We start from the raw sequence: 19,908 nt of genomic DNA, 5'->3' as shown, positions 1-19,908 counted from the left end.
GCAATAAACTCCGGAAACCAAAATGGTGGTGTTTGTTGGTTTAAAAAGGATAGTGAGGTGGGCACATCTACCTGTGATAGTTGAACTAAGGACTTTAATATTATCGTTATTCCATAGGATCCAAATACCCCCACAATGGTTAATGGGGTCAATAATAAGATGATGTTGAAAACGGGTTGCTTTAACGATTGCTTGACTATTAATATTATTCGTTAGAGTTTCTAAAATGAAGCATACATCTGGTTTTTCCTGTTGTTTAAGGTTCATAAGTTCCGCTATTGCATGATCTCGTTTACCACCACGAATATTCCAAGCACAAACTTTCATTTATTATTCTTTGCAGTTGTTTGGTTTAAACGTTTTCAGACGACCTCTCTAAGAGAAGGTACCTGATTCTGTAAATTCAAGTGATAAAGCATCACCCAAGGGGGTTTAAAATTACAAAAAGAGCTGATGCAAAAAGAAACACATAACAAGGCGGATTTTAAAATCCGGTTCCGATAAGGAGCAAGCTCCTTAGGCGATTCAATAGCGGAGTTAAAACTCCGATTCACAAAAATGAAAACCATATTCAAAAAGAGGAGAACCCTTATGGGTTTAGAGGCCTTATACATGTTAGGAATAAAAAAGGGGACTGAAAGCCCAAATTGAATGTAAATACAAGGCGTAGCATAAGTTTTAATAATTCTCTCAGCACGAATTGGAGACCCGAAATGATATGCCATAGCAGAACCATCTCAAGTCCAATAACACATAAAAACGAGTCTGCAAAAGAACGAAGGTATGAGTTTGGGTTAGAAAAAGCCAACAGCCAGTAAAAGGTAACCCAAAATTTTCCATAAGACATAATACCCCTATGCAAAGGAGGGGAGGGGCAAGCAAAATTGTTCTCATATGTTTATTAGTTAGGAATGCATATATACGAAATACTCCATCCGTTCTTAAAAGACCCCTCCGATTGAATTTTTACATTCTTCAAGATACGACTTACAGCGTCAAAATCTCACATAAAAATTATAAAAAGTTGATATTTCAAAAATATATATTGAAACGAATTTAAAAGATCTCACATGACTATATTATTTCTTATATGCTAATGAGGATTCGTTCAAAATTTGACCCAAAAATTGTAACTAGACAATCTTTTATTGCATTTTACAATCTTAACCGTTATATATAACGAACATTCATACTATTAACTGTTACTTTGGCAGCTAATTGTTACCCAGATCACCACCATCCATTACTCTGACAATTACCCATTCTCCAACCATTAAAACTTATCGCTACCGTTACTTTGACTGAGGGTGCTTTCGTAAATATATACTCCCTCCGTTTCTTTTTGTTTGTTACGTTTGGACTTTTGCATGTTTATTAACGCATAATAAAGATTCTTTTTCTTTTTATTAGAAATATAAACTCAAGTAAAACCTCAATCCACTAATCATTACAACAACCAATAAGATTGTTTTATTTATCAAAATGAACCAATGGTGGAAAAACACAAAGATTGCTAACTTAACATACTTGGGAAATTGTAAAGAAATTTAATGAGTTGAAAATATTAGACCAATTAAAATTAAAAGATGGCACAAAAAATGATAGTATGATAAGTTTATAAAATGAAAGATTCTCTCACGTAACAAACATTGTGAAACACCCTAAAAGAAATACTTAACAAACAAAAAGAAACGGAGGGAATACTTGGTAATTAATAAGCAAGTATTAAAGTGTGTTACATTATGAGATTATGAAATTATCAATCTTTGGTTGCATGAAATATTTAGTATTTCTAATTTGAACTGGGATACATAACCCTTTAAACTACATTCAAACAACTTCCTACATTCAACGTAAACTAATTAGGAAAATAGCAAAGTTAATCATAAAAGGGGAACAGAAAGACATTATCAAGGGTTGATAATTGAAGAATTGACAATACACAGAAGAAACTAAAAGAGAAAACAGTGGATTCTTATGAAGGGTTGCTTAAGAGTATATTATTAGTGTAAGCAATCCATGTGTGTAAAGATTGTGTCTCCTACCAAATTGATAACTTATTGTGCACCGTGCGGTATGGCTTTAGCACACAACTGTTTGTAATTTTGTATGGACAAAATCACATTATAAGAAGTATATATGGTTAGACTTAGTCAAATGACTCACATATTCGTTTGTCGATTGAGTTAGTTTGGGGTTGGATAATTTTCTTATTGCGGGTTAATTGTTCACTGTAATTGATCAAATAATACTTTGTGCTTGTGTTAGGATTGAAAGTGTTATATTCGCTTGATCATTCTTACACTAAATTTATGTAAATTTATCAACTTATTTAAGTTATTATTTTGTATTTGAGTTAATTACTTTATTCTGAACTAATCTTATACTCCTATGAACTTATCAAGACTTTATTTTAATTTGTGAAGCATTATTCAAAACTTAATAATTGAGAAATGATGTGACCAAAAGCGTAAACTAATCATGAGGTTCGCAAAACAATGAATCCTACATGCATATATAGTATTTCACATGCATTTTGACAACAAAATCTTTTTATGAATTTTATTTCAGATTATTAGGAGTACCATTTCACTCGGTGGGCCGGGTAGTCCAGAAATAAAAGACTTCTCATAAACCAAAACCTAACTCAGTCCAAATTTCTTGATCGCCACTAGGCATCATCCTTGCAAATACAATGGTTAGATTTTTTATTTTTTTTTGAAAATGAATTACAAGTTACAAGGGTAATATTATGTACAAATTACTGATGAGACTAGGAGATTCGAATCTAAGATCTATTGTACACAGATTATCAATCTTAATCACTAAGCTACGTCCTTATTAGTAGGAAAATTGTTAACTAGATGTACTGATGTACATGGCTTTGTATGTCGTTCTCATGAGTGTCGCCGTGTCGGGGTGGCAGTTGCTACTTGCTAGCGGGCGATGGTTGAGTGGCAAAGAGAGTAATATACTAATTTTAGGGCGACAAGTAACAATTCAGTTGTGTACTCTGTATATGCCAAGTATATCATACGAGATACTTTTACCCCGTATATATAGTGTATAATTATACGTAGTACGTACTATACTTACACAGTCTTCCACTCGCACTTATAGATTCTCAAAAATCAGAAAATCTAGATGATAATGTAACTTTAGGCTTAGGAGATATATATGGACAAAAAGACATTATGTAATTAAACTCAATTATACCATGATTAATTTGAGATTTGATTATACTAAAGATTCCTTAGGGATGTAGCAAATATGGACCTAACACCTAATCACATGGCTCAAAGAGACCCAACAAATCTTAATCATTATTCATTTAGATTTGTGACCAGGCATCACTTCCTTAGTTCCGACTCCTATTATTTTTGTCGGTGCGTATGAGTAACAAGGACAATATAACATTACAAGAAATTGTTCCATTAATGATAGGAAATTTCGTCGCTAACCCATCCTTATGTAGTTGTTAGCCACGTCGCAAAAGCATATGCGACGGGTTTTTTTGGTCCGGCATTAATGACTCAAATTCTAATAGAGTTAATTACAAATAAGGGAGAAGAATTTCACCCTGTAAGTTAATTTGTAGCCTATAGTACATATGCCTTCAGTCTTTTCCCGTACTAGGTTAACACATATGTAATGGTTTTCTCTTAATATTTGTGACGTATTTTACGAAAGTTACAGAAGTCGGAGAGAACAATGCTTTAGTAGTAGCAACTAGCAAGTGATCGATGGAGAGAGTCGAGAAGAAAGAGGTCACGAGAGAGGCTTCATCAGTGATCACCTCTGAAAATTAAGGGCATAATTAATAAAATAAATAGTGAGAAAGAGAGAGGTATGCATGCCGTATGTTAGGATGTTACGTTGGTTCTGGATGTAACCCATCACCATGCATTGGGAAGGAACAGTGCGGGTCACTCAATTGACCAGCCCATTATATATATTTTTATACCGTTACGTCAAGTACATTACAACGGTTTCACAACTATTTATATTCGTATACAATACGTATGTACTCATTAATTAAACAAATTTAATTTATACATACACATAATCCGTACTTTATACATATACTTGTATATATACGTACTACATCCACATTTATATTTGGACCACGTACTTATACAATCGTTGTCCTGCACGGAGTACGGGCCTGCATGCACCCATGATCCATACATGGTCAACAAATTTTAGAATTAGAATCATTATAATTTATATATAATTCAATGAGAAAGAAGTTGAATGAACGCAATGGTAATGATTTAACTTTAGAATCCAGCTTAATGCATTAGTTTTGGTTTTCCCGGCCCTCTTCTTAATATGGATAATTGGATATAGTGGCTTTGCAGGGGTGCAGTATACTGTCATTCAATGTCATGCGGTTGAGAAGCATGATGATTATAAATACTAATAAGTTGATCGATCTTCTAATTATACAACTAATTAATGGAGTAGCATACTAGCATGCATGTTACTTATAAGTAATGTTCTACTCCATTGTTAACAAATTAAATGCGTTACATGCATAATTACTAATTACGTTGTAGAATAAATTAAGACGTACTGCTATAATTCTTTCCCGGTCATTCTACAGTAAGTCCGTAACAAATGCGTTACATACGCAATTATTAATTACGTTATAGAATAAAGACTGCTATTTTTTCCCGATCATTCTACAGTAAGTCCATAATGGTTACATTTCTAATCTGATTTGAACCAAATATGTAACACCGTAACTATAGAACGATGGATGAAACAACTTGTGTCCGTCTTGTACAGTTGTACGGGGTACATCAAACGTAGCATGATTTAAATTTGCTTGAATAATGTAATGGTGATTATGATGATCGATCGATTAATATATATTTGCAATAATGTGAGTTGATACGGGTAAGTATATACTATATGCGTCCTTTTGACGCTTTAATGAGTTGGGAGTTTCGAGAATACATGCAATAATGATAAAATGGACCAATAGTAAGGTACAAGGTTATGAAACAAATACTACAAATCAACCTGTTGGCTGTTGCTTGTTAATAATGAAGCAGAGTTGTAAAGTTTGTATCTAATAATGTAGTTATGTATACGTACGCTTTTTACACGCCTGTTGCTTGTTATATTTAACACAACCAAGTACTTCATGTTCGAGGGACACGGACAAGGTGTGAAAATTAAGTAAGGTCGACACAAGTTGACAAATTGTCACAAATTAAATCTATACTTTTGCACTGTATAACACACCATATGGAGTTCCTTGTAGATACTACTTCGTATAATATAAGTTCAATTAAAATAAGTCGAATAGGACGGAGTCTTAACTGAACTTATTTTATCTGAAAAAAATTATTTTGTGTGAAATAACCTTATTTGTATGTGAAAATGTCTGGTTTTTTTCCCCCCCTTAATTAATATTATCGATCTGAACTTATTTAACTGAGTTTATCAAAATATATAAGTCGAACACAACACAACCTTATATAGCTAATGGTACTCCTTTTATGGCCATATACGAAATATATATAATTTTAATATGATCGTAACCTCTTTTGAGTTTGTAATTATATAGTGTGAATTGTCATTCTCATTAACTAATGACATGGCCAAAGTCATTTAATTAACTGTTGATGATGGTATATAGCTCAGGGGAAACCATGTGTCTTTTTGGTTACCATTGGGAAGGAAAATGTGATCACCTCCATCTTACACTCTTTGGCGCATCTAGCTTTATGTGCACCGAATGTAAAAACGTTCCCGTAATAAAAAGAAAATGAGTTGAAATAGGAAAAAAAGGGTTTAGAGTATGTTTGTTTTAACTTAATAAGTTCAATTTTTTCAGACAATTCACCCACATAAAAACAGGGTTTAGAATACTCCGTAATATTTTTTTCAGCAAAAATAAGTTCAGTTAATTTCATTCAAATCCAGTTGATCCAAATAAAGTATTACTCCTATGACTAAAAACCGAAAGTCAACAATTTTTTCCTCGGACAGACGAAGTAATATATATATATATTTATTACTAAACAAGATTTAAGTGGATATATAATTATAATCCATTAATCCGTAGAGTTGATTAAAGCAAGATTGAAGTGGTAGTACAGTAGAACAGTAGTTGTAGTATGACTAGTATGACTACTTCACTAGTATGTGGATGGGAAATATGGGGTGTAGTATGATGCATGAAGCAGTGCCAGGGTGGCAGCTAAATGTTAGTGATGAGAATTGAGAAAGACAGGTAGATGCATTACTACCAACAATTATACAACCTACTAATTACGGATCGGAGTATTTTGCTTTCTTACGTTTGACGATTAATATTATCTTAAACCTGCGGGGTCGTTTTCCTATTTTTACTTTTTATCTACTGGAGTATTAAAACCACATACTCTTTAATTTAATTAATTATAAGGTTGTTAAGATTGTGATTCTAACTTTTTTTTTTTTTTTTTTGACGGGGATTCTAACTTAAGATTGCTGGATTGTACTTATTATATATGGATCTCAAATCGAGGTTGATTAGATTCTTTTATTTATTTTATTTTTCATAAAATACACATTCCGTTCCATAATGATGTTGCAATTAGAACCTGTCTAGAAAAAATGTACTAGTTTTGAAGTTTTACACCATTCATATATAATTGAAGTTGAAGAGAATCTTCTAAATTATTTACAATACATAAGAAAAAACATATTCATATAAGGGTCTTGTTTCATTACGAATAGAGGGAATAGATATTTATTAATTTGTTTGAATAAGACTAAATATACAAACATATTGAAAACAAATCAGTGTTATACGAGTACGGAGTAATTAATTTTTTTTAGATAAATAAATATCACTCTCTATATGTAGTACTACCTCCGTTTCAGAAAGTTCTTTACAGTTACTATTTGCACGAAGTCCAATGCAATATTTAACTACTAATATATCCAATTTCGTATGTGGAAAAATTATAAAACTTGATATTCTGATAATACATACCGAAACCAATCTAACAAGATCTTACATGTAATGTTTTGATGTATATAATAGTGAGAATTTACGGTCAAACTTTTCATATTTTGGACACATATTTCAAAGCGTAAAGAACTTTCAGAAACGGAGGAAGTATATTCTAAATCGAGATGAGTTCAAATAAGTTAAAACATACAAGATATGTTCAAACAAATTAGATTAAGTCTTTTTTCCGAGAATGACATCTAAATAAGTCTATTTTAAATAAAATAAGTTATTTTTAGATAAAAGTAATAATATGAGTAATTAAGTACAGATAATATAGATTCTAACAAAATAAGATGAATATCTCTATTAGATAAGGGAATGCTTGAACTGGCGTAAATAATAATTTCTTATATACCCCCTTTACTAAAATTAGAAAAATCAAAACAAACACATTCTATATTACAATATAAAAAGAAATAAATTTAAAAGATGCGGAGTATTAATTAAAATAACCAAATATCACTACAAGAATTTGTATCTTTAACGACAACCTAATTTTCGACGGGTCAAAAATCCCGTCGCAAAAGCCTTTTGCGACGGGGCAAACAACCAAACAATGACGGGAATAACCGTCGCAAATGTCTTTTACGACGGGTTTATGACGGATTTACGACGGGATTTCTATTAACGACGACCCCCTTTTATGACGGGTCCGCGACAGGAAATCCCGTCGTTAATCAACGATTATTGGCCTTTCACGACGGGATTTCCCGTCGTTAATAGTACAATTTTTTGTAGTGATATTAAAACTAAAAAAAATATATTAATAAAAAGGCAAAAAATAATTAACCAAATAATTAAGTATTATCGTGTGTACGTTTTTAATTACAAGCACGCATTACGTACATATAATACTATACTCCGTATAAATATATCTTAAGTACATAGGTAAGTAATTGCTTCTGATTTTGTTTAAATAATAATGAAAACTGGTAGTTATGGCCATTTCTCAAAATAAAAAAATAAAAATCTAACATACAGTACAAAGGTCATTTCGAAGACATTTCCAACCGAACAATTTATTCTTAGGGAGTTTGTCAAAACGAGGTAATTAAAGATTGTAACAAGCGAACCAAATATACCCCATTATGCCTCGTTACTCGTTAGGCATAACATTACAACGGGAATTCCTTAAATTTTGCCTAAAGGGCGGTTCCAACTTCCAAACCTCCAATGATGAGACACCCAAATAATTAAATTTGTATATTTAAAAGAATTCTAACTATCCCAAACAACTTTAAAACAAATCCGTATATTTGAGAATATAAGATTAGATGTCAATTATCAGTTGAGATTAAAAATATGAGTTTTAAGAAAATACTCAATCAAGAACAAAGAAAGATATATAATTTTCTCGTATTGATAAAGAAGGTCGACTTTGACTCCATATATAAGGTACGTCTAATTTATCGTCTTAAAATTACTTTCTAGAGAACTCTCTCTACTCTCTAGAATCCGAGCATTGTTCTTAGTTCTTACTTAGGCATCGGAAGGGCTTTCCTCAAAACACCCCGAGGCCAGTTTATAGGAGAGTTAATTATTTATAATATTATTTTAATTAAAAGTTTGTTAGAGGTTGTTACAAGTTTGTTAGAAGGTAGTTTTGTCTTGTATATAAACACTATTGGGCTTTCTTTTTTAGCAAGAAATCTGATTACACATTTCTGATTTCCTAAACTTTCTTCCTCAACTACTTTCGATTTCTTCTTTTCCATATGGTATCAGAGCCAAATCTCCTCTGAGATTTAGGTTCTAAGGTTGTTCACAATTGTTTCTGCACAATTGTGTGATTTCTGAAGTAATTGCTGCGAAATTTCTGGCGATTTGCGAAATTTCTTGCGCACAAATTCTTGATTCTTCATCAGGATAGTGATATTCTGTTGATTTCTGATTGAAAAGGAGACTAATAATTCTGAAAACTCAGCTTCTCAGTCAAACAATGGAGGTAACTTTGATCCTTACTTTGTTGCTAATTCAGATAATCCAACATCTGCTTTAGTTGCTGTAGCATTCGATGGAATGAATTTCATTCGTTGGAGTAGAAATATTAGGAGAGCCTTAGTAGCTAAGAACAAAGAAGGTTTCATTAATGGTGATATACCGAAGCCAGCAGTTAATCACAAGGATTATCCTAAATGGAAACGAGCAGATTTTATGGTAGTAAGCTGGATTTTAAGTTCTATGAATAGTGAGCTTGCTGATGATTTTGGTTACATAGATAATGCTGTAGAACTGTGGAAAGAATTGACTGAAAGGTTTGGTCAATCTAATGGACCTCTGATTTATCAGTTGAAAAAGGAAATAGATAATCTCAATCAAGAAAATTTGACAATAGTGACATACTATGGAAAATTGAAGAAACTTTGGGATGAGATGCAGAACCTGAGAGCTTTTCCTACTTGCACTTGTGGAGCTCTAAGTTCATGCAGCTGTATGTTCTTGAAAAAGGTTGCTGAATTTGAGGAAGAAGATAAAATGATGAAGTTTCTGCTAGGTTTGAATGGAGGTTATGAAGGTACTGTCACTAATGTTTTGGCTATGGATCCTTTGCCAACAATTAATCGTGTGTTTGCTATAACTCAGCAAATAGAGAAGCAGAAAGAAATGAGCAATATAACATCTGACACAGCTGTTCTAAGTAGCAGTGCTATGGCTGCACAAACTCATAAGAGTGGACAGTTTCAGAGGTTTGGTGGAAAGAGAGACTGGAAAGATTTGAAGAAGGAAAAGATGTATAGAGTTTGTACACATTGCAAAGGGAAGGGACACACAGCAGATCAGTGTTTCAAACTCATTGGCTATCCTGAGTGGTACAACACCATCAAGGCTTCCAAGAATTCTCAGTCATATGGAGATAGACTTGCTGCTAATGTTCAAACCAATGCAACTACAGACACTCCTCTGGAAGATACAATTGAGGATACTGGAGGTATGAGTAGTGATATGCTGAGTATGATATGTCAAGAAGTAATGAAAGCAATGAAAGGCAAGCAAATGCAGCATACTGATGTTGCTGGAGCTAATTGTTCATCTGCAAACTATGCAGGTACATTATCTCATTCTCTCACTTGTACTGTGAATAATCTGCATGATAGATGTTTCTGGATTGTTGATTCTGGTGCATGTGATCACATGACATATGATGAAAACATTTTGGTAAACAAAAGAGTCATTGCTGCACCTATTAAGGTAGGATTACCAGATGGAACTCAATTGAGTGTTGATATCATGGGTGATGCATATCTGACTGACAAGTTATTGTTGACAAATGTTCTGTTAGTCAAGGGCTTCAAACATAATTTATTATCAATTGGCAAATTGATTGAACAAACTGGTATGAATGTTACATTTAATGGTAATGGATATTGTTTCCAGGACCCCTCTAATTCCACGGTGCTTGGTGCTGGAAAAAGGGTACAAGGACTATATTACTTTGTTACACATACAGAGAACAGACAATCTGATGTTACTTGTCAAGAATCAGACTACAATACAGTTGCTAATGTAGTTGAGGAAACTATTGCTGATGTACATAAGATTAGTCTACCAAATAAGACTGCTACTAGTATTTCTAAGAATAAGGTTGGTCACAGAGACAATCTTGACTTGTTACATGCTAGACTAGGTCATGCATCTTTGTCAAAAATGAAACATGTTAATGCTGAATATTGCAGAAATGTTACAGAATATAATTGTGGTGTATGTTGTAGTTCAAAGCAGCACAAATTTCCTTTCACTGAAAGTAACAGTAGAGCTTCTGAGTGTTTTGATTTGATCCATCTAGATTTGTGGGGACCATACAAGGTCAGGAGTTTAGATGGGGCTTCCTATTTCTTAACTGTGCTAGATGATCATAGCAGAGTTACTTGGACCTATTTGCTGAATAACAAAATGCAGGTTGCAAAGATTATTTCTGAGTTTGTATCTATGGTTGAAACTCAGTTTAATAAGAAAATCAAAAGAGTTAGGTCAGACAATGGCACTGAAATTGTTAAACAGTCTTGTTTAACTTTCTTTGCTAACAAAGGTATTTTGCATGAGAAGAGTGTACCTTATGTTCCACAACAGAATGGAAGGGTTGAAAGGAAACACAGAAGTCTTCTTGAGATTGCTAGGGCATTAAGGTTTCATGCTGGTCTTCCAAAGAAATTTTGGGGAGAGTGTGTTCTCACAGCCACACATTTGTTAAACAAAATACCCTCAAAGGTCTTACACTGGAAAACACCTTTTGAGGTCATGTTTCACACCCCTGCAGCTTATGATAAGCTAAGAGTGTTTGGTTCTCTCTGCTTTGCCTATAATTCAACTGTTAAGAAAGATAAATTTGATTCAAGAACAAAAAGATGCATTTTTCTTGGGTATCCTGTTGGATTCAAAGCTTTTAAACTGTATGATTTAGATAATCATACTGTGTTTGTTTCCAGAGATGTGATCTTTTTTGAAAATGTGTTTCCCTACAAGACTGGAAAATCTACTTCTACATCACTCCCTTTTTCTGCTCCTATAATAAATTTTGGCACTGAATTTGCAACTCCTGCTGACAATTCTGTCCCACATAATCTTTCTTCAGATGCTCAATCTCCTTCTCATATTCTTTCTTCTGATTCTACTTCTCCTTTTTCTTATTCTACTCCTAACACCAATCCACATCTGGATTCAGACAATTTGTTATCTCCCAATCATATATCTTCACCTCATATATCTTCCAATCATTCACAATCTGCTTCTCCTATTCATTCTTTCCAATCTGAACCAATTATTTCTTCTTCTACTTCTTTACCTCATGTATCTTCTTCAATTCTTGTTCCTGATACAATTGTCAAACCACCATCAAGACAAATTAAACCTTCTACTGTTTTAAAGGATTTTGTTGGTGGTTATGTTCCTCATAGGCATACTGATATGTCTTCTAGTAGTGAATCTCTCACTTTTTCTGTGAGTTCTTGTTCTCCTGATATTGACAATGATGATTGGTTGTTAGCTATGGCTCTTGACAGTTTTGACATTTGGGAATCTTTGGCTTTTTCTGTCTTGCCTTTTGTTAATGATCCCAAGTTCTATAGCCAAGCCAAAGATGACACCAATTGGGTACAGGCTATGAGCAAAGAAATAGATGCTCTTGAAAGCAATGACACATGGGAGCTTACTCAATTACCTGAAGGAAAAAAGGCAATTGGTTCAAAATGGGTTTACAGGACTAAACTCAATCCTGATTATACTATTGATTAATATAAAGCAAGGTTGGTGGCAATTGGTTACCAGCAGGTTGAAGGGAGAGATTTTACACAAACCTTTTCACCAGTTGCTAAGTTAGCCACAATAAGGATTGTTATTGCCCTAGCTGCTGTAAAAGGTTGGGATTTGTTTCAGTTAGATGTGAACAATGCTTTTCTGCATGGGTTCATTGATGAGGAAGTATACATGAAACCCCCACCTGGCTACACCAAAGCTCATTCAGGGGAAGTTTGTAAGCTAAAAAGGTCCATTTATGGCCTAAGACAGGCTTCTAGACAATGGAATAAGGAGCTATGCAAATTCTTGAAAACTTTACATTTTGAGCAATCCAAGCAAGACTATTCTTTGTTCACCAGAACCCTTGATGGGGAGTTTCTGATAATTCTGGTTTATGTTGATGATATTCTGGTTACTGGAACTTCTATTTCTCAAATACAACATGTGAAAACTTTACTTGATCAGGCATTCACAATTAAAGACCTTGGTCTTCTCTCTTATTTTCTGGGCATAGAGGTGCATAGAAATTCTAATGGCATTTTTCTGTCCCAGAAGAAATATATCAATGACATTCTTAAGGATTCTGATATGGAAGGTTGTAAGGCAGCTTCTGCTCCTTTACCTTGTGGATTGAAACTTTCTATCACTGAGGGAGATCTCTTAGATGATCCTAATATCTATAGAAGGCTTGTTGGCAGGCTTCTCTATTTGGGAATCACAAGGCCTGACATTTCTTATAGTGTGCAGCATCTAAGTCAGTTTGTTAATTCACCAAGAGTTCCACATTTGAGAGCTGCTCTCCATGTTCTCAAGTATCTAAAAGGATCTCTGGACAGTGGTTTATGGTATTCAGCTGATTCCAGCCTTGATCTGTCAGCCTATAGTGATGCTGATTGGAGCTCATGTCAATTCAGTAGCAGATCACTCAGTGCCTATGCAGTGTTTCTTGGCAATAATTTAATCTCATGGAAAACCAAAAAGCAGCGCAGTGTCAGCAAGTCATCTGCTGAGGCTGAATACAGGAGCATGTCAGCCACTGCTAGTGAGCTTGTATGGATACAAGGTCTGCTTGAAGACCTTCATGTCAGCATCTCCTTGCCTGTTAGTTTGTATTGTGATAACACTTCTGCTGAACACCTTGCTCAGAATCCTATGTTCCATGACAAAACCAAGCATCTGAAAAGAGAGATGCATTATGTTCGTGAGCAAGTTGAAAGTGGTTTCATCAAAACAGCTCATGTATCAAGCACACACCAACTTGCTGACCTTCTAACTAAGCCTCTTGCTTCCTCACAGCATCATACTCTTTCTGCCAAGCTTGGCCTTGTTTCCAAAGTCCAGCTTGAAGGGGGAGTATAGGAGAGTTAATTATTTATAATATTATTTTAATTAAAAGTTTGTTAGAGGTTGTTACAAGTTTGTTAGAAGGTAGTTTTGTCTTGTATATAAACACTATTGGGCTTTCTTTTTTAGCAAGAAATCTGATTACACATTTCTGATTTCCTAAACTTTCTTCCTCAACTACTTTCGATTTCTTCTTTTCCATACAGTTACATTATTCATTGTGCAGGTAAATTCGGACACAACTCATTCAACGAATAGGGCCTTCATCCGAAACTCATTGTTTCAACACCGGAATACTACGTATATGTTTGTTGAAAGATAACGGATGACCCTAATAAAAATTTATCCACATCATAATCCAAGCTTCCACGTTATTGCTTTCCGCAAAAGTTAATGATTCAGCATTATTTTCTCACATATGTACTCACAAATCTTTACCTTAGAGCATATACTTTGTATTAGAACTTCACAAAACTTGATGTTCAATTCCAAAAACAAATGATCCGTACCATTTACCAATCAACTAAATCTAGAATATGAGCAACAATTTGAGCCATGTACATACAAATTTCACTGATATCGATTTCCTTCTTTGGTAGAGTTATTCACGAGTGAGATCATTTCACACTTACTTATCATAAGAGTACACCAAAACGACAACAAATCAAGCCTAATTTTATTTTTATTTTAAAAAAAAGTTTCATTTTCACCCCCCAAAATTTAGCCCAACAAGTACCAGCTGGTGCATAATGTTGGGCCCCCTTACGTATCCAGCTAAAATCCCAACACACACCCCTTTATTAGGTCCACATTTCCATTTTAAAAAAAGGAAAATAAAAAGAAATCTCTTTCTATATATACCTGCATACAACTTCACTTAAAACCCACCATCCTCAATTCCAACTTTCTCTCTCTTCATTCCTCTCTTTCTCTCTCTAAAACATCAACAAAATCAACCATAATATTATTATCACTCTCTTGCTCTAATTTATATCGAATAAAAATGGCGAAAGCAGGAAAATTAACGAAGCTGAGGTCAGCATTGAAGAAGATGAACTCCTTTAGTAAGCTGCGACGAGAGAACAGCATAAACTGTACACCCGCACCCTCTGATGACTTCCACGTGTCATCAACTAATAATCATAACAATGTTGGTGGGCTACTTCACACAGTCTACGTTGGGAAGTCTCTTCGCCGTTACCAGGTGACGTCAGAGGTGCTTGATAATCCTGTGATTCAAGAGCTTGTTGATAGATCAAACGGCTGTGATGAAGAGACCACAGTAATTGGTTGTGAGGTCGTTTTATTCGAACATTTGTTATGGATGTTGCAGAATATTGACTCGCAATCTGAGTCTCTGGAAGAATTGGTTGGCTTGTATGCTTATTAATTAAATAAAATATTCTTTGTTTTTTTTTTTTTAATTTTGAATTTCCTCATTTTTGAGAGAAAAAAAGTCCCATTTAAAATGGGATTTTTTTTGGTAGAGTGTAGAATGTATATTGTATTAAATATTGCTTAATATGCTTGCTTAAAGAAATTCTTTTTACTAGAGGTGAAAAAGCTTTAGGCAGGGTTAGAAAATTAAGATAAATAATTAATTAAAAAAATCCTGAATTTTTGGATGTTTTTTGTTATTAGAGCGAGTGACTAAAAATGTGTTACTTGTATTTCTAGTTACCATATTGTATGCATTATTCGTTGTATCCAACATTGATCAATTGGAGTATTATGCCATTTTTGGTGATTCATTACTACATTTTTGGGAAGTGAGTGATCTTATGAATGAATGTACGGAGTACAAGGACATCCGACATGTGTCTCGCCTTGTTCTTTTGCAATGTATTTTAGAATTTTAGTTTACTTCAATTCAGGTTCAAGACAACATGGTTAAATAATACTCCCTTCGTTTCGTAATAATGGAGACAATTTACTTTTTCAAGTTTGCCGATGTAAATGTTTGGATATTAATATCTCTAATTTTGTATTCGTAAAAATTATAAAAAGTTGATATTTCGAAAGTACATATCGAGACGAATCAAACAAAACACCACACGACTATATTTTTTGTTACACATAAATCACAAATGATAGTCAATTTAAAATTTATGAACAGTGTCAAAAGTCAAAGTGTCCATATTATTTCGAAACGGAGATAGTATGAAGTGAGTAATATTTTACTTCCATAAAATTCATCACATTTACTATTTTTATGGTCAAAGGTTTAAACTCTAACCTTAAAATATTACAGATAAAATTGTCTTGTTAGATATCATTATAATCATTTTCAATACAAATTTTCCAAATTTAAGTTTTCTTTAATAATTTACTACTCCGTAATACATAGATAAAGATTTTAAGACAAAGTAATACATTGGAGACCGTACAAAATGCAAAAGTGTAGGAAGTGAGGAATTACGTAACACACATTTTCAATTAGTAACCTTGAAAATGTGAGCAAGAGAGATCATGATTGGTTTATAACCTTGTAATAGGCTTTGTGTCTTGTTCGTTTTGTTTGTGTGCCTTGTATAGCTGTGAGTTGCTAAGTCCTTGTTGATAGAGTCCAACCTAGTTGGTTTGTATCACTTGGTTTAGCCTAAGTTGTAATGTTTTGCTCAATTAATATATTCTCTCTTGCTTAGCAAAAAAAAAAAAAAATTAGTAATGAAATTAATAAATTAATAGAGAAATGATGTAAGCCAATTAATAAGGATGTTTTTATACCAAATTAAATTAAATTTTCCAAATGAACAAAATCATCGTAATTAAATGAACAAATCGATAGATCCAGGTACGTTATACTCGAGAAGAAGATGGAGGTTAAGCTGTGTTGCTCGACCACGCAGTTGTTGAATTGAGACTAAGTAAGTGAGGACCAATTTTAGGAATACAAATTATAAAATGCATGATGAATATGTGATGATAGGACCACGTACTGACGTTACTCTCGACCTCTTTCGTTTTCAAAATAGCCATATTCACATATAGTTGCATGTGGTCTATTTCGTTACAGTCGCCATCCTTTGAGTTTGTGAAACCAAATAAAGTCATTTTTATTACAACTTAACCCTGTTGGTCCGGATAACAACCCCCTTCGGAGGAAGTAAATTCGGCATGCTGTGATGCATGTGTTCAGGGGCATTTCTGTAAATACATTGAATTTCAATGGTACATGTTTTAATCGTAATGGTACATATTTTTATCGTAATAGTACATGTTTTTATCGTAATAGTACTCCACTCCCCCCCTTTGCCTATATATTGTCTAAGTAGCAAAATTTCACTCGTCAACACAGTACAACACCAGGCCAGTTAGTACGCCATATTGGCATGCCCTTCAATAACATGTACATGGTACGAAGTAGTAATAGTAACCGATAGAGGCAGGACATGCCATGAGGTCCTTGCCCTACTCGGGCAAGACATAATATGACATAGTCGTACACTCGTACTATTATACTTTCATTATAAATAAAGAACTTGTACGTACGGTTCATAACTCGCAAGCTAAGCTATCGCTTCAAAACTTTTTTTGACGGGGATAATTAATTGAAGTCAATATTAGACATAGACATCTACTGATCGGGTATGAGGCTTTGAGGTATATAGATCGATTTCTTATCATCTTTCAAAATGTAATTTAGTTTTAAAAAATTCAACTGTTGCGTGTATATATTAAGAAACGGAGGAAGTACCTGTTTATAGTTGTTATCCGATTTATAATACAGGATTCCGACCACTCATGCATCTTGGGACCATATAAGCTAAGAAAACATTTTCTACGGGATCACGGAACCCTGGGTACTCCATCTAATAAATGATGTGTCCACCATTTACAGAAATATAATTATGACAATTGGAAAGATAGATGGAGATCCAATTTAAACAAATACCTAATCCAATTTATGATGTGCCCACCAATTCAAGATATATGCAGACTTTTGTAAGGAGGTACAGCATTTTTACATGAAATATTTATTTTAAGTTCACAAGCAATTAGGTATATTTGACACCCAAAAATACACAAACAATAATAACTAATCGATTAAGGAACACACACAAATTAAAAGACGCAATTACTACGTACTACTTAGAACACACGAAATTAACACCATATAACTATATAAGTAACACCCATACCACCTTGTATATAATCACTCATTTGCACTTCACGCTAGGATTTAGTTGCGGTTTTTATCCCTCCGATGAAAAATTTCGTAGTGTATTTTCCATTCCACCCCCTAAATTTGAATATAATTGTATAAATTCCATACTACTCCGTATATTGCTTATCATAAAATTGTTCAAGATCCACCACTGCTAGACAAACGCTAATTAAGACTGTTATATACTGGTGATCCCACTCCGTGTAATGATCGAGCTTGGGTATTATTGTCATTTTTCTTTTCACCCTTTGCACTTAGTTTTCACAAGATGCACCTTCCCTATCATGGGAGATAACGGAACCATAAACATAGAGATCGGATAAGAGTTGCTTACGCAGTGCTAACACTAATAATAACATGAAATATCAACATCAAATAAATGATAGTATATACTCCAGACCAAAATATGGAATAGTGGGCCAATGAATAGTGGGCCTGGGTAAAACAAACAAAGCCACAAAGGCCACCAAGCTAAGCATGCAAGCTGTTCGTTAGGAATACATTTTTATTAAACTCCAAAACCAACAGCCTGTACATTTCAATCATATTTGACCATATAATAATTATCAATAATAATAATAATAATTCATAATTATAAAGATTATATAATTTATGTGATTTTTCATTTGGTAAAATATATAATAATGGATCTGTGGTCTCAAACATTATATACGGCCATATATGGTCTCGATCGCCGTGGTCCAGTGAACCTAGTACTAAATTGTTTCAGCTACCAAATTAGAATACCTGCCTGATAGAATATAAATATTACTAATTTAATAAAGATAAAAAAAAACAATCTAAAACAAGAAATTGAGACATTATATAGAATATATACTACTATTCCTCGACAAATGGCAAATCATAGATTTTAATGAATGTATGGCTTGTTTGTTGGATGGAGTCGGGTTTGATAATCATAATGTGTCTGTATATGCTACACAATGAGATATGATTATCATTTCTTGCAAACACTATGTTACGTTGTGTTTAATATCTCTGATTTTCACTTATTTTTCCTGAATTTATTCGAATTTATTTAAACTTAACTGAATTTATCAGAACTTATTTTTCCAAAAATAAGTAAAAATAAGGTAAACAGAACATAGTCTTAGTTACGTATATTTGCATAGAAGACAATGTTTTTATCGATCTTTAAGAAACTGATTACAAAAGTTACCAAAATGGTAATAAGCCAAAAATATGACGATCAAATCAATCTAACAACCCCAAGTTTTGGAGATATTTAATTCCTCAAATCTCGAAATTGAGGCACTTCTGAGGCAAAACCCCATGTTACTATGTTAGAATGTTAGATCACTAGCTAGAATGGAGACACAAATATGTCATATTCAACATATGTGTACTAACTACGTATATACAAAGTATAATAATAGCTAGTTACCTAACGGTTTATCCTACTATACTCGTATACACAACAACATTGAAATTAGTTAAGTAGTCAATACATGCATACGTAGACCACCATTTCCCTAAAAAGGGAAAGAGAAGAACAAAAGGCGTGATGGGGTTCTTCATTGGCTCTTTGCTAAATTGCTGTGGGCGTACGTTGAAAAGAACAAACTAGTCTCACCATATGATTACATATGAAAGTGATGAGATTTACTTAGTTACTCCCTCTGTTCCTATTTGTTCTTCCCATTTGATATTTGGGATGAAAATTAAGAAAATAGAATCTTATAATGATTGAGCGTAAGAGAAAGTAATAAAGTAATGAAGGAAAGTAATAAATAAACGAAGTAGAGAGAAAATATTTTTAATAAAGTAATAAAAAATCATAAAAGTGGAGTTGGTGGGTGAATGGGAAAATGTGTATGCAGTGGCGAACCTTGGACGTTTACGAGGGGGCCGGTAGAAAAAAATTAACCAATATATTATGTAATTGTACAATTATACACAAATTTTAGGGGAGGGGGTCGTAACTAAAAATACACTACAAAATTTTTCGGGCGGGGGGCAAGCCCATCCCAGCCACAACAAAGATCCGCCATTGTGTGTATGAATTAAATAATAGATGGTGGGAAAATTTATGGTAAAAACTCATGTCCAAAAGTAGAAACGGAAAGAACATAAATGAACGCTCGAAATAGAAACGGGAAAAATATTTAGGAATGGAGGGAGTACTTGC

At 33.6% G+C, this 19,908-nt stretch overlaps 1 protein-coding gene across 1 annotated transcript; it reads left to right on the top strand.

Annotated features, from left to right (window-relative positions):
* Positions 1-14,458: 14,458 nt before the first annotated feature.
* LOC110787171 (auxin-responsive protein SAUR78-like) lies at positions 14,459-15,348 on the top strand. Its single transcript, XM_021991743.2, has one exon. The coding sequence runs from the start codon at positions 14,595-14,597 to the stop codon at positions 14,979-14,981; it is 387 nt and encodes a 128-aa protein (XP_021847435.1). The 5' UTR covers positions 14,459-14,594; the 3' UTR covers positions 14,982-15,348.
* The last annotated feature ends 4,560 nt before the right edge of the window (positions 15,349-19,908 follow it).

The sequence above is a fragment of the Spinacia oleracea genome, chromosome 1, assembly GCF_020520425.1.
Source record: "Spinacia oleracea cultivar Varoflay chromosome 1, BTI_SOV_V1, whole genome shotgun sequence".
NCBI classification, from domain to species: domain Eukaryota; kingdom Viridiplantae; phylum Streptophyta; class Magnoliopsida; order Caryophyllales; family Amaranthaceae; genus Spinacia; species Spinacia oleracea.
Note: the sequence above shows the minus strand (reverse complement) of the source record. Positions and strands in the feature narration are given on the sequence as shown.